This window comes from Catharus ustulatus, chromosome W, assembly GCF_009819885.2.
Source record: "Catharus ustulatus isolate bCatUst1 chromosome W, bCatUst1.pri.v2, whole genome shotgun sequence".
NCBI lineage: Eukaryota > Metazoa > Chordata > Aves > Passeriformes > Turdidae > Catharus > Catharus ustulatus.
Genome location: NC_046261.2, coordinates 11,846,416 through 11,861,848, shown reverse-complemented (window position 1 = coordinate 11,861,848; position 15,433 = coordinate 11,846,416). Strand labels below are relative to the sequence as shown.

At 45.1% G+C, this 15,433-nt stretch overlaps 1 protein-coding gene across 5 annotated transcripts in view; it reads right to left on the bottom strand.

The window, feature by feature from the left end:
- LOC117005020 (kinesin-like protein KIF2A) overlaps positions 1 to 15,433 on the bottom strand; it is a 126,000-nt gene that overhangs the window by 25,673 nt on the left and 84,894 nt on the right. For all 5 annotated transcript variants that reach the window (XM_033076236.1, XM_033076237.1, XM_033076239.1 and 2 more), the window contains exon 15: positions 12,229 to 12,339. In XM_033076236.1, coding sequence (XP_032932127.1) covers positions 12,229 to 12,339 — 111 coding nt within the window. The remainder of the gene's footprint in view (positions 1 to 12,228; positions 12,340 to 15,433) is intronic.

Genomic DNA, 15,433 nt, shown 5'->3' with positions numbered 1-15,433 from the left:
AGATGCAGTACTGGTTAAAAAATGAGACTATTCTCTGTATCTACCTGTGTTGGGTTGACCTTGGTTGAATACCAGGTGCCCACCAAAGCCACTCTATCACTCCCCTCCTTAACTGGACAAGGGAGAGAAAATATAAAGAAAGGTTCATGATTTAAGTGTAGGGAGAGATCACTTACCAATTACCATCATGGGCAAAACACTCGGGGATATTAATTTAATTTATTACAAATCAAATCAGAGTAGGATAATATATAAAATCAAATCTTAAAAACACTTTCCCCCCACCCCTCCCTTCTTCCAAGGGTCAACTTTTTCCCAATTCTCTACCTCCTCCCCCCAGTGGAAATGGGGGCTATAGTCAGTTCATCACATATTGTTTCTGCCACTCCATCCTCCTCAGGGGGAGGACTCCTTCCCCTGCTCCACTGTGGGGTTCCTCCCACAAGAAACAGTCCTCCACAAACTTCTCCAATGTGAGTCTTTCCCATGGGCTGCAGTTCTTCACAAACTGCTCCAACGTGGGTCCCTTTCAATGGGCAGCAGTCCTTCAGGAACAGGCTGTTCCACTGTGGATCCCCCAGGGGGTCACAGATTCCTTTGGGTATCCACCTGCTTCAGTGCAGAGTCATCCACAGGCTGCAGGTTGATCTCTGCTCCCCCATGGTCCTCCATGGACTGCATGGAGAACAGCTGCTTCATCATGATCTTCACCACAGACTCCAGGTGAATCTCAGCTCCAGTGCCTGGAGCAGCTCCTCTCCCTCTTTCTCCATTGACCTTGGTGTTTGTATAGCTGCTCCTCTCACATATTCTCACTCCGCTCTTCTGTCTGCAATTGCTTCTGTGCAATAACTTTTTTCCTTCTTAAATTTGTTATCCCAATGGTGCTACCACCATCACTGATGGGCTAAGTCTTAGCCAGCGATGGGTCTGTCTTGGAGATAGGTGGCATTGGCTCCACTGGACATAGGGGAAGCTTCTAGCAGCTTCTCACAGAAGCCACCCCTATAGCTCTCCCCACTACCACAACCTTGTCATGCAAACCCAATACACTACCTTGCAAATGTCAAATAATGATATATTATCCAACTATGTAACTCTTCAAAAACAACTTAAAATACTGTGTTCAGTTTTGGGCCACTTGCTACAAGAAGGACACTGAGGTGCTGCAGCACGTCCAAAGTGCAGCAATGAAGCTGGTGAAGAGTATAGAGCACAAGTCTTATGAGAAGTGGCTGAGAAAACTGCAGGTGTTTAATCTGGTGAAAAGGAGATTTGGAGGAACCTTCTCACTCTCTACAACTACCAAAATGAGTTTATAATGAGATAGGTGTTAATTTCTTTTCCCAGGTATCAAGCAATAGGATGAGAGGAAACTGCCTCAAGTTATGTCAGGGGAGGTCTGGAGTGGATATTAGGAAAAACTTCACTGAAAGCATTGTGAAACCCTGACACAAGCTGCTCAGGGCAGTGGTGGAGTCACCATTTAAAACTGGGGATGTGGCACTTGGGGACATGGTTTAGTGGTGGGCTTGGCAGTACTGGGGGAATGGTTGAACTTGATCATATTAAGGATCTTTTTTAACCTCAACGATTCTATGATTCTATGAAATGGTTTTTGAAAGTATTTAAGGACAAGAACTTCATTAACATTTCAATGACTAATAAAGTTATAAAAAAATTATTTATGCTGACTGTATGTCTCTGGATTTCTTTAGAATGACATGGATCCTGGTCATAACTGTCCACAGGGAAGCTGTTATCAAAATAAGTTTTTGAGTTTTTAAAAAATATTTCACAAGAATAAGTTTCCAAATCATATTTTAACCTTCTATACAGATGTGATGCCCCATGCCTAAAGGAATCTCTCAGAAAGTTAAAATCACAAGTTTTTACTATATCATTTTATATGCTTTCCATATTAAAAAGTATCACATATTTTCAAAATGTCTTACTTTCTAATAGCACATTAGAAATCCTTTTACAATAAATGTCTTCTCATTGACAAACAAAACCAGCATCTTGAAACAGGTAACATTTTGATGAATTATCTTACATGTTCAATAAATAATATTCTCCAATTAAATAATACTTCTATGTTTCAATCTCTTCAATTTATTTTGCCTGTAACATGATAAAATATTTTTGATTAAATGGTATCATTATCTACATGCTACAGTTCTATTAGGTTTTCATGACCAGGTTTTGCAAGAGGCTACAGGGATGGTTTCTGTGAGAAGCTGCCAGAAGCTTCCATTATATCTGATGGACCCAGTGTCAGCCAGCTCCAAGACAGACCCTCTGCTGGCCAAGGCTGAGCCTGTCAGAGACAATGGTAGCTGATTTGATTTGCAGTAAATTAAACGAATTTTTTTCCCCAATTTGAGTCTGTTTTGCCTGTGTCGGTAATTGGTGAGTGACTAAGGCCTTCAGGGCCTTGAGAAGGGTGGTAAGGGAATCTGGGGCACAAGTTATATTCTCCTCTTTTCTTGGGGGTGTTTCATAATGATAAGGTATTCCAGATCATCCGGGTCCAACAATTTTTACTGTATCTTTAAGACTCTGCAACGAGGGACTGGCGGGGGGGGGGAGGAAATTTTCTTTAGCATGCAGGTTTTTAAAAAGCTGCCCAAGCAGTCTCTTCTCTCCCTCTCACAGTACAGGGTCAAACATATTGCACAAAGGAAGCGGCACCAATGTCGGTTGCAGCCCCAGGCTCGTCTCTTCTCCTCTGCCAGTTTGGGGAGTTGGAGGCACCATGCCAGGAGAAAACAGCAGCAAAAGCCTTCCAGCTGCAGTCTTGGTCTCTCCTCCTTCTCGTGATTTCAGGAAGCTGGAGGCACCTCTGAGCGAAAAGGGCAATGATACCCACCACAGTTCAAGACACCATTTAGCTTCAGCCAGTCAAGAGGATTAAGCCCAGCTGCTTGGTCTTGACTGTCCCTGCCTCTGGGAATACAAAATCCGTCTGTGAGTTTTCAGCCCCTGGGTCCAAAGAACTCCAGTTAGAGCTCCAGTTGTCAGGAGATAAGCAGAGCAAGTGATAAGACAATGGAGGAGGGAGTGGTTGGGAAAAGACCGACACAATTTTTTCCTTTGTCCTTTGACCAACGCAGACAAAATCCAGGGCATCATTTTAGGGTTGTGGGGAGAAATTTTTTTGAGTCTCTATTTCAGGGAATCCACGGGACTGAGCACTTTGTATCTGGTGGTTATTTACTTAATGTTTCCTGACTGTTGCTGCCTTAGGGTGAATTCCGTAACTGCCTGTCCACAGTCGGGCATCGCACTGGTAGGAGCAGAGCGACAGGTCCCAGTCTGTCCCAGGTCACTGTCAACAGTGCCAAGACAGGGAACAAAAACACCAGGTGCCCCCAGCCCAGCACCTTAATTTTGCCATGCCTGCTCCGTTGTGCTTTGCCGTGGGGAAAGGGTTGACCCTAGGTGAGTCGTCAGGCCTTCATCTGTTGCTGGAACTGCTCCGAGAAGCTCCTGCCTTTCTGAGAGGGATCTGATGCCATCTTATCCCTTTGCCCAAGATCGTTCCTGCTGGGTGTCATATCGGGAAGGTTATTTAGGGCATTTAGTGTCTCTTTTTGTTCCTGTAGGGGTGGGGTGTGAGTTTTTAGCAGTTTGGTATCTAGCAGTTATTTACTGTTATTTTTTGCCTGTTTCTGTCCCGTTTGTAAGTAAACTGTTTTTCCACTTATTTACTTGTATTTGTTCCTTATTAGTGGAAAGGGATTGTTTGAGCCTATAAAGGGGGACAACTCATTTCAGAGTGTTCTCCTTTAAATTGTCTTAAACTGAGACATTGCCATTACTGAAACTTGGTGGGACGAATCCCATTACTAGAGTGCAACAATTGGTGGCTATAGGTTGTTCAGAAGAGACAGGAGAGGAAGGAAAGGAGGAGGGGTTACCCTGTACATCAAGAGGTGGATTGAGTGTGAAGAGCTGTCTCTGAATATCCTAGTTGACCTACGTGACTCAAAAAATTGTATATTGCATATCTTACCTAAGTAAATCTCTGTGGTCTGTTTTAAGACCCAGGAGCCAGGAAATGGAACCTCTGTGTTCTACCCTGGGGTTGCCTCGGGCAGGTCTCTGAGCATTTCATAATCTGAAGCTGTCTGGAAGTAGATTTTGCAACACCTGTGCTATTTGTTTTCTTTGGGTTTTTTTCTTCCACTTGCCGACTCCTGTGAGGTGGCTCTAGGCATAGTTTTTTTTGTTCTCCTTGGCTTTGCAGAATTTTGCAATACCTTCACTCCTGCTACCTGTCATTTTGCCAAGGAGGGGTCGGAGCCGCTCTCCACGATCTTCCCAGTTGCTGTTCCCGTTCAAGCCTCCTGCTGTTTGCTGATGGGGCGGGGAGTTTGCTTGACACTGTGTTCGAGTTTAGAAGACAGGTGTCTGCTAAGAGCGGCAGAAGCCTCTCTTTGAAATTGAGAATGGAAACCCCCTCCCTCCAAATTGTTATAATTTTGAAATTAAGGGGCTCTCAGGCAAAGATATGGGAAATAGGAATAACAGTTCTTTACTAGGAAAATTAAAATAGAAATACAGTATTACAAAGAACATGCCCAAAACACTGACAGAATCAGAATACAACCTGACAGCCCATCAGTCAGGGTGTTGGTAGCAGTCCGATTAAATCGTGGCTACAGTCCTCCTGGAGTGACAGATGTGGTTCAGTTGAATCAGTGGTCCTGTAGAAGAGTGCAGTTTTCCTCCGAAGGTCCAATATGATGTGGAAAGGTCCAGTTTTCCTCTGGAATCCAGTGGAAAAAAGGTTGCCTTGGTGTTCCAATACTCATTTTTTATCTAAGTAGGAAAGGCTTGGCTCTTCCCCTAGCTGAAGCATCTCCCATTGGGATGATGTAATTTTATTAGCCATGCGGTGGGACTCAATGGCCCATTAGCAGATGATATCTTTCTGAAGGAAGGATGGGTTGTGAAAAGATAAAGATGACTGCCCCACCTGGTTTCAACAGATGGTGATAGAATACATACTTTTGGTCACATTCTGTATTGCAACCTAAGACACGCTGTCAGAGGTGTTTTCTTCAGATCTTTTCACTGTCGCCGCTCGGGACCCGGACTGCATCTTTTCAGTGTCTGGTAGGACTGCTTCTTCTTCCCCCCGTATTAGGCGATGCGGGAAGTCTGTACCTTTCAAGTACCTCAGCCAATGGGGAAAGAGAAAGGGAAATGTGGTCTGGAAATTAGGATTAAAAGGAGGCTGTATCCTTTAGCAATTTGAAACACCCTATGGGAAATGCCCCATGGCCTCTCTCTTTATTCAAATAAAGTTACAGGACTCCTCTGTCTCCTTTTTGGACATAAACCTCTGACATCGTGGATTAATTTTCCTGACAAAGGCTAGGTTGGATGGAGCTCTGAGCAACCTGGTCTAGTGGAAAGTGTTCCTGCCCATGGCGGTGGGGTTGGAACTTGATGATCTTTAGGGTCCATTTCAATCCAGGAAAATCTATGACCTCTCCCTGTCCTTATGTCAACCCATGAGCCTTTCACTATATTTTCTCTCTCTTGTCCTGCTCAGGAGGGCAGTGATAGAACAGTTTTGGTGGGCACCTGGTCGCCAGCCAGGGTCAAATCACCACAACAGAATTATTCCTCAAAATTTATTCTATGCTTTAATTTACTCCACATAAACACTTTTCTAGAGAACATAGCAGTGATCTCTGCAGTCAGGTGCAGAAACCTGAAATGAAGATACTCATTATTAAACTATATTTGCATTAATTTTTAGAAGTTTGATGTACCCCAGTTAATTACATAGCTCTGCTGCAAACAAGCAGTCAGCGTACCTGCAGGATAAGTACTCTTTTAATTTAATAAAATACTGTTCAATTTTAGCTAGCAAAAACCATAATGATATACCTTTTTCCTTACCTGCATATTTATTCAGTAGAATTTTGCTAGTGTATCATATAAAACCTAAACATGAACATGCTTTGAAACTAGGCCCTCTGCCAAAGAACCAAATGCAAATACCGCACTGGAAGGTTGAATGAATTTTCTTGATAAAAAAGGCAAAGGAAGACCCAGAAGTTGCAGATCATTGTCACCTCTTCTCGCCACTTCACCAATAGAGTGCAAATCTCCTCTCCTCTTTCCAGGGAACTGGGGAGGTCTGGAGGTAATTCCAGGTAAGCTATCTCCTACACCTCCCTCAATTCAATATATGTTGTTTAGAAACCTATCAGATCTCTAGACAGGCAGATTGTTTCTGCATCCATCTAGCTATCACAGGAAGAAGTGCTGCAAATGCAAGAAATCAATTCAAACAACTGTAAAGATGCAGTGTAGGTTTCTTTTCTTTCTCTCCTTCCTTTTAACTGTAATTCAGAGTAAGTCATAACCACACAAGTGCTACTCTTCCTACATCAGTGTCTTAAGAAAAAACATAGCTGATTAAATTCTGGATAAAAAATTACATGCAAACATAAAATCCAGAATGTTACAAATAGTCCTAATACTGAGAAACTACATGGAATAATAACAGGAAGAATGAGTTTGAAAGTGGTGTCTCATCATGAAAGAGTTTTTTTATTCTTAATTATAAAGTTATGTGAATAAAAAAATAATTCAAGCATATTCTCATTCACTTTCAGAGATTTTTTCCCATAATGTAGAACTATATTGAATATAAAAGGACGGAATGCAAGCTTTATCAGAAATTAAACACCTATAGATCATGGATTATTCTTGATGGCATTTTCATGCATTTAAACAGGAAAAATGTTATGTTAACTCTATAAGAAGAGCAATAATTACAGTAATTTCACAATTATAAGCCGCACTTCTGGGGTGTCAGCAACGTTTCGTTTTTCCTCCATAAATAAGCTGCACCAGATTGTAAGCCACACTTTTGTTCACAGCGAGGATCCGTGTGCAACTTTCACAAAGTTGCAAATTAGTAATAGAATTGCGGGATCACGAGGTTTACGGGCTTGGCCCTGCTCGGGGCGGCCGCCAGGGAACGGCCCCAGCCCCCCCCTCGCCACTGCCGCTGGGAGGCAGGGGAGCGGCGTGCCCAGTCGGTGCCGCCGGGAGGAGGGAGAGGGGCTTGCCCGGCCAATGCTGCTGGGAGGAGGGAGAGGGGTGTCCCTGACTGCTGCCATCGGGAGGAGGGAGGTCCCTGACTGCTGCCGCCGGGAGGAGGGAGAGGGGCATGCCCGGCCAGTGCCACCAGGAAGTAGGAGAGGGGCGTGCCTGGCCAGTGCCACCGGGAAGCGGGAGAGGGGCGTGCCCGGCCAGTGCCACCGGGAAGCGGGAGAGGGGCGTGCCCGGTCGGTGCCGCCAGGAAGCGGGAGAGGGGTGTGCCCGGTCGGTGCCGCCAGGAAGCGGGAGAGGGGTGTGCCCGGTCGGTGCCGCCAGGAAGAGGGAGAGGGGCTTGCCCGGTCGGCGCCGCCAGGAGGAGGGAGATGGGCTTGCCCGGCTGGTGCCGCTGCCACTCCCCCTGGGGCTGGGTTGTGCTGCCGTTGCGCCACCACTGCCCCGCCGCCGCCCGGGTTTGGGCGGGCTCCACCTTGGCTCAGGGTTGCTGCTGGTTTAGACTTCCTGGTTGGGAAATTTCCAAAATTTGTTCATATATAAGCCGTTCCTGAATGTAAGCCACACTTCCGGTTTGGGAGCAAAATTTTAGTCAAAATGGTGCGGTTTATAATCGTGAAATTACTGTAAATAAAAAAATCTTCACCAAAATGAAGACAGTTTGTTACGACTTTAGGGAGTGGTAAAGGTGATGGTGAGAACGTCACAAAACATTCACAAATGTTACTCCCATGTACAGAGAGGAATTCCCAACAGGTTAACTTTCCAAAACTTCTTCAGCAGTGAGGATACATATCCTAGAAATGAATGGTTTAGCTTACTGATCTTGAATATGATTTATGAAGTTATGTCCCAGTAGAAAAAAAAAAAATTCTATGTTTTCATTAGAAAACCAAAGAAAAAAGATTACATAAAAAAAAAGAGATTAAGTAAAAAAAAAAGATTAAGAATTTCACGATTATAAGCTGCACCTGATTATAAGGTGCACGTCCGGGTGTCGGCAACTATCTTGGGTTACAGTACAGAGTGTGATAAAAGGTCTATTCTATCACCATCTGTTGAGGGTGGGGGCAGTGATCCTTATCTCAACGGCAGATATTCTGCTAATGGGCCATCCATTGAAACCAGGCAGGGAATTGTTCTTTATCTTTTCACAACCCATCCTTCCTCCAGCCAGTCGTTTTCTGCTAATGGCCCATGGAGTCCCACTGTGTGACTGATGAAATTACTTTATCCCATTGGAAGTTGCTCCAGCCAGGGGGAAGAGCCTAACATTTCTTACCAAGATAAAACAGAGGTTTTGGGACACTAAGGTAAGCCCTTTCTCCACTGGACTCCAGAGGGAAACAGGATTCCTCCACATCACCACTGCACCTCCGGAGGGAAACTGCACCTTCTACAGGACCAGTGCTTCAACTGAACCACATCTGTCACTACAAGGGGACTGCAGCCACCATTTAATGGGACTGCTACCTACACCCTGACTGACAGGGTGTCAGGTTGTATTCTGACTTTGTCAGGGTTTGGAGTTTATTTCTTTGTAGTACTGTATTTCTATTTTAATTTCCCTAGTAAAGAACTGTTATTCCTAATTCCCATATCTTTGCCTGAAAGCCCCTTGATTTCAAAATTATAATAATCTGGAGGGAGGAGGTTTACATTCTCCATTTCAAAGAGAAGCTCCTGCCTTTCTCAGCAGACACCTGTCCTCCAAATTAAAACAGCAACTTTTTGTTCTTTGTCCATATATAAGCTGCACCTGATTATAAGCTGCACTTCCGGGTTCAGACCAAAATTTTAGTCAAAAATGGTGCGGCTTATTGTTGGGGAATGGTTGATAGAACAAGGCCATAGTTCATTAGAGTGTCTTCTGGCTGAGGATACATGCTGAGTATAAGCATTTATATGTCTATATATACTTATATATATATGTTGCAAGGTCAGCTTGCCTCTGAGACAGTTGCAAGCCAGACACAGGATGAAGATGAGGAACTTGTGGTTGAGAGAAGGTGTCCTAATCATTGTGGTTGAGGGAATGCGTTCTAAGCATGTTAAAAAAGGAATCCTCTGTTGCTTGTCTTGCTTTAGCCAATCATGCACCTGCTGAATACACGATGAGCCAATGAAATAATAGCAAGTATGTTGTACGCTTTTAGCAAGAGTATAATAATGAGTGATAAGAGCAATAAAGTTGAACAATGCTTTACCAATCATATTGATTGATTGCATTCTTCCCTCGCCGAAACCCTCCGCAGCTTATAATCGTGAAATTACTGTAATAAAAAATGCTGTTTTACCAGCAATTTCATATTAGAACCACACCTAACATCCAAATAGAAGACTAGACTACCCTAACACCATGGTTCTCATTTTGTGGTCTGAAGAGTTCTGTCGCCTCTAAACTAATTCCAAGGGGCCTGTGGAAAGTCACCAACACAAATACAGTAATTTCACGAATACAAGCCGCAGCAATTTGACAAAAATTTTGGTGGAAACCCGGAAGTGCGGCTAATACTCGGGGGCGGCTAATATGTGAATAATTTCTGACATTTACAACCCCAGACGTGCCAGCCAGGGCACCGAGCCAAGCACCTGCCAGTAAAAGCCGGCATTTCGCGATTGTTACCAAGTGTTACTCTGTTGCCCTGGCTCCCTGCAGGCAGCACGGGGGGCGGGGAGAGAGGCGGGAGAGCTCTCTTCTTCCCTCCTCTGCCGCAGCTCGGGGGAGAGATGGGGGGACCCTGCGCCGCCATTGCTGTGGCTCGGGGAGGAGGGGGGGGGGGGTTCTGCCCCCACCCTCGGCCGCCGTGGCAGGAGCAGGGGGTGCTCCGTGCCCGATCGGCGCTGCGGCGGGAGCGAGGTGTGCTCTCCGTGCCCGGTCGGCGTCGCAGCGGGAGCGGGGTGTGCTCTCCGTGCCCTCCCGCCGCCGCGGCGTGAACGGGGTGCGCTCTTCATGCCCAGTCGGCGCCGCGGCGGGAGCATGGCTGGGGCGAGCAAACCCAGAGGCGGCGGCCATCCCCGAGCGGCACCACCGAGCTGGGTCACCTGGCCCAGTCAGCAGCCCCTAGCGGGCTGAGCCTGCACAGCCTTAGTTGAGCCAGTAAACCCCCCGCCATGCCACAGTTCTGTTAGTATTTGGCAACTTTGTTGCACGCGGGTCCTCGCTGCGAACGACAGAGCGGTTTATATTCAGGTGCGGTTTATTTATGGACAAAGAATGAAATATTTGCCAACACCCAGAGATGCGGTTTATACTCAGTGCGGCTTGTATTCGTGAATTTACTGTATATTGGGTTTGGTTGAGCTGGAGTTCATTCTCCCATAGCTGTCTTCCCAGTGCTGTGCTTTACATTGGAAGTTGAAAAGGTGTTGAGAACACACCAGTGTTTTGGCTACTGCTGAGCAGTGCTGGCACAGCATCAGCGCTGTCTCTCAACATTCTGCCTCCTCACCCCCGAAGGCCAGTAGGCTGGGTGTGGGCAAGATCCTAGGAGGGAACATAGCCAGGCCAGCTGACCCAAAGGATATTCCATACCATATGATGTCTGCTCAGATGTAAAAGCTAAGAAAAAGGAGGAGGAAGTGGGACATCAATTTTTATTACATTTGTCTTCCAGAGCAACTGCTACACATGCTGAAGCCCTGCCTCCCAGGAAGTGGCTGGACTTTGTGTGCTGATGGGAAATAGAGAATAAAACTCTTTGATTTACCTTTGCTTCCACATGCAGCCTTTGCTTTTGCTTTATTAAACCGCCTTTATCTTGACCCATGACTTCCATCTTACTTTTTCCCCCCTGTTCTGCTGAGGAGGGGAATGATAGAGTGGTTTGGTGGGCACCTGACAGCCAGCCAAGATCAACCCATCATAGCAACAAGCTTAACAGTCAGTGTCCACTGTAGAGAATTTACATTTCCATAAGGAGAAATATTAAGAATGCATAAATAAAACCGCAGGACATTTGTGCTTTTATCTGTTCTTTCCCCCATCTGACAGAAGAATTCTGTTTTTTCAGATTGATGCAAACGCACATTTATATAGTACACAACTATCCATCTCACCTGTCCCAACTACTTCTCCCCTTAACAGCCTAGAGTACGGTAATTTCACGACTATAAGGCGCACCCTTTTGACTAAAATTTTCCCCCGAACCCAGAAATGCGCCTTATAGTCAGGTGCACCTTATATGATGTACAAAGTTGCGACATTTGCCACCCCGGAAGTGTGAGCCATGAGCTGTGGGTGGAGCCGGTAGTGCCACGGCAGCCTGGTGGAGGTGGGCCCGGGGGCCCCTGGCACCACCCCTGCTGGGTGAAGGCGGGCTTCGGAGCCCGTGGCACCGCCCCAACCGGGTGGAGGCGGGCCTAGGGGCCCATGGTTGCCGGGTGAAGGCGGGCCCGGGGGCCTGTGGCGCCGCCCCTCCCGTTTCCAGGCAGTCCCCAGGGCCCATGGCTGCCGGGTGAAGGCAGGCCAGGGGGCCCGCGGCACCGCCCCTCCTGGGTCCAGGCAGTCCCCGGGGCCCATGGCTGCCGGGTGAAGGCGGGTCAGGGGGCCCGCGGCACCGCCCCTCCCGGGTCCAGGCGGGTCTGGGGGCAAGAGGCACCGCCCCTATCGGGTCTGAGCAGGCCCGGGGGCCCATGGCTGCCGGGTGAAGGCAGGCCAGGGGGTCAATGGCTGCCGGGTTGAGGCGGGGCCTCGGCCAGGAACCGCACGGGGGGAGCTGGGGGCAGAGCCTCGCTGCAAAAAAAAAGTGCGCCTTATAGTCCGGTGCGCCTTGTGGTCGTGAAATTACTGTATATTCGGATGCCTTTGATACCAATCATAAATTTTCCTTTGTCATTTAAAGATCATAACTCACCACTATACTTCCAGTGTACACCACCTTTTCCAAAATTCTGATTCAACAAACAATATTATAATTAAGACATTATTGAAAAGAAGCAAACAAAAAAAACCTCAACCCAAAGTGCTTCTAGCTCTTTGTCTAGCTAGAAAACTAGAACAAGCAATAAGAAAGGTCAGTAAAAAATGAGAAGGGAAAAAGTTATCTGAAATGCCTCTGCTGAAAGACTAACTTCAAATATAGTCTCAGTTAATGTATAAACTCAATTAATTATTAAAACATACAGTTAACTAAATAAACTTACCATACAGGTACGGGAGTTTTCTCCTATGAATGAATCTCTTAGCACCTGAGTAAGTTTACTTGCTCTGAAAGGCGTATGAGGTTTATTTCGGCCTAAGGCTCTAATGCACTCCTGAAAGAACAAACAGGTTTACATTTCATAAAATCAGAGTAAAACCTCATATGTATACAATCCACATTAAAGAAAAATACATAATCCAAATGCAATTAAAAATCTGAAAATATATGCCTTAGTTATGTTGCTGAAGTTATGTGAGATTGAATTCAAGAAGTGCTAGGCTTTCATTAAGCTCAGTAGAGAGGTTGGAACTTAAAAAGGACTTAGGAGCCTAAAAACTTTCTGAATCTCATCTAAAGCATTTACATATATTGTATTCAACAAGAACAAAAAAATCATTGTTGATGTTAAATCACCAGACTAACAACTATTTATGATTATGATCTGCAAAAGCCTAAATGATCTACAGCCTCTGCCAGCAGAAGCAGTGTGGACCATGACTCGTACTAACTCTATCAGTTAAAAGCAGTAGCTTTGATTCTGGTTTCACCACTTTCTTGACAGTTCAAAAGAAAACACTGGTGCCCAAATTTTCTGAAAGCTTCCACAGGTCATAAACCTAGTAAGTATAAGCTCTATATTGATATACTCAATATTGTAAAACACTTGAAAATGTAAGCCACTCCCTGTTTAAAAACATTCTTCATGAGAATGGGGATAACATTTACCTCCCCTTTCAGTCACAAGAGAGGTATGGGGCTAAACTAATATCTGTAATTGATCGAAGAGTTCCAGAAAATACTGTACAGAATATTAAGAAATTACTATAGGAGTTACAGCAGCAACTAAGTACAATAGCACAAACCAAGATCGCACTAATCTAGACCACTTCTGCCCACTCAGAGTTCTAACATCAGCTAATAAATTACTTCTTACAGAAAGAAAGTTCAAATTCAAATTTGTTTTGCTGTTGTTGTCATATTTGGATCATTAATTCCAGTTTCTGTTTTTGCCTTAATACTTTGTGTACAGGCATCTCTTCAGATTCAGGGCTTTCCAGGTACAGTTTTAATATGTTTACACACAGAACTTCTTCAAACAACTGTACATCAAAATCTTTTCATATTATAGCTTTGTTTTTAGCAAGATTAACAGATGGAATGGCTTTTGTGTTACATGAATAGTTCTACAGCAGTTCAGCTAATACTTGAGCTGCATCCATATCCTTGTGGCCTACTGAAATTTCCTAGAAACAGGTTCTTCCAAAAGCCAGGCTATAAACTCTGGGATGATAATCCAAGAAAGCACTGCAACAGTGAAACAGCATAAAACTACTAAATGGACTCAGAATAAAAAGATATGGAAAGATCAAACAATTTAATGGACTGTTAAAGACTACACTGAGAGGAGTTTGTGGTGGAACCTTCAGACATTGGGATATACATTTAGCAAAGGCCTTGTGGCTAGTCAACATGAGAGGATCTACCAATCAGGTTGGCCCTGCCCAATCAAAACTGCTAAGTACTTTAAAAGGAGATAGAATTCCTGTGCACATTAAAAATATGCTGGGAAAAACAGTCTGGGTTATTCCTGCAGTTGAGGGTTGGGGGGTTTTTCTCTTCTTTCTCTGTGGAAAATTGTTCCCATTATCATGCTAAGGAAGTCGTCCAGGCAGCTCCCTCAGCTTTTAATTGCTCAAGACAAAGGGATGGGTGGAGGTTGTCTCCCTCTCTCAATCGCTGGCGGGATTTGGGGGGGGTTCTGAGTGGCTGGTCATTTTTTTTTCTTCCTTGGGACACTCTCACCCGTCTGAGAACGGAGGAGAGAGGTTTCTCTGCGGTCGGATTTGCCCTACAGCCTGCCCTGCTACAGCCTCCTGCTCTGAGACCACTGCTGAGAACCAGGACCCAAACGATGAGCTAAGAGCCTTCCTTCACCCTTCTCCCACCCGGGACGCAGCCCTGCCGCCTCCACCTCACCTCCCTGGTCCTGTCTGCTGCTGCTGCGTCTGTGAGGGACCCTCCCCGCTCTCCACCGGGACCGTGCGGAGGAGAAGGGTGTCTGTGACTGGAAAAAAGGGACTGGGACTGAGTTTTGTTCTGTTTTGTCACTGATTTTCATAGTTGATGTTGTTCTTGTTTGTCTTGCAGATATATCAGTAAAGAACTGTTATTCCTAAACCCATACCTTTGCTTGAGAGTCCCTTAATTTCCAAATTATAGCAAACTGGGAGGGAGGGGATTTTCACTCTCCATTTTAGGAAAAAGCTCCTGCCTTTTTCTTGGCAGTACCTGTCCCCCAAACCAGGACACCTGCCTAAGGCAAAGGTAAACCCATCCATGGGACTTCTTTTGCTCAAGGACGTGGGTGGTAATGCGGGAGGTTGGGAAAGTCCAGTGTGTGCCTCAAGGGGATTTGATTTTGGGTAAGAATAGCCAATGAATTAAATTGTGTTATGTTAATAACTATTCAACATTGATCTGGCTTCAACTGCAACAATCCAATACCACACGCCATCTTTCCTGTCCTGAAGGTCTGCTACGACAGATGGAGTCCAAGATCATGGACTAAATGAACTCAACAAACTTTTATAGGGTGGTCCATATACTAAGGGAATGATATCTGTTTGTATATCTATAAAAAAAATAGGAAAGGTGATGAGGCATTGGAAAGTGTGGGACCTGGCATGATGTAAATGATGTGGAATAAGGGGTGGGGACTATCCTAATTTTGGTTAAGATGGAGTTCATTTTCTTCTTAGTAGCTTGTAGTGCTGTGTTTTGGATTCAGTGTGAGAATAATGCTGATAACACACTGATATTTTGGTTGTTCTTGAGCAGTGCTTACCTTGAATCAAGGGTCTTTCAGTGTCTCATGCTTTGCCAGGGAGAAGCTGCACAAGAAGCTGTGAGGAGCATGGCCAGGACAGTTGACCAGAACTGGTCAAAGGGATATTCCATACCATACAATATTCCCAGTATATAAACTGGGAGAAGTTGGTCAGGACAGGCTGATAGCTGCTGAGGGATGGGCTGGGCATCAGTTAGTGTGGTGAGGAACTGTATTGTGCATCACTTGTTCATCACTTGTTTCTCTTGGGGTTTATTTCTCTTTCTCTGTCTCTCTCCTATTCAATACAATTATTATTATTGCTATTATCTTTTACTTTAGTTCAAATATTAAACTGTTCTGATCTAAACTCATGGGT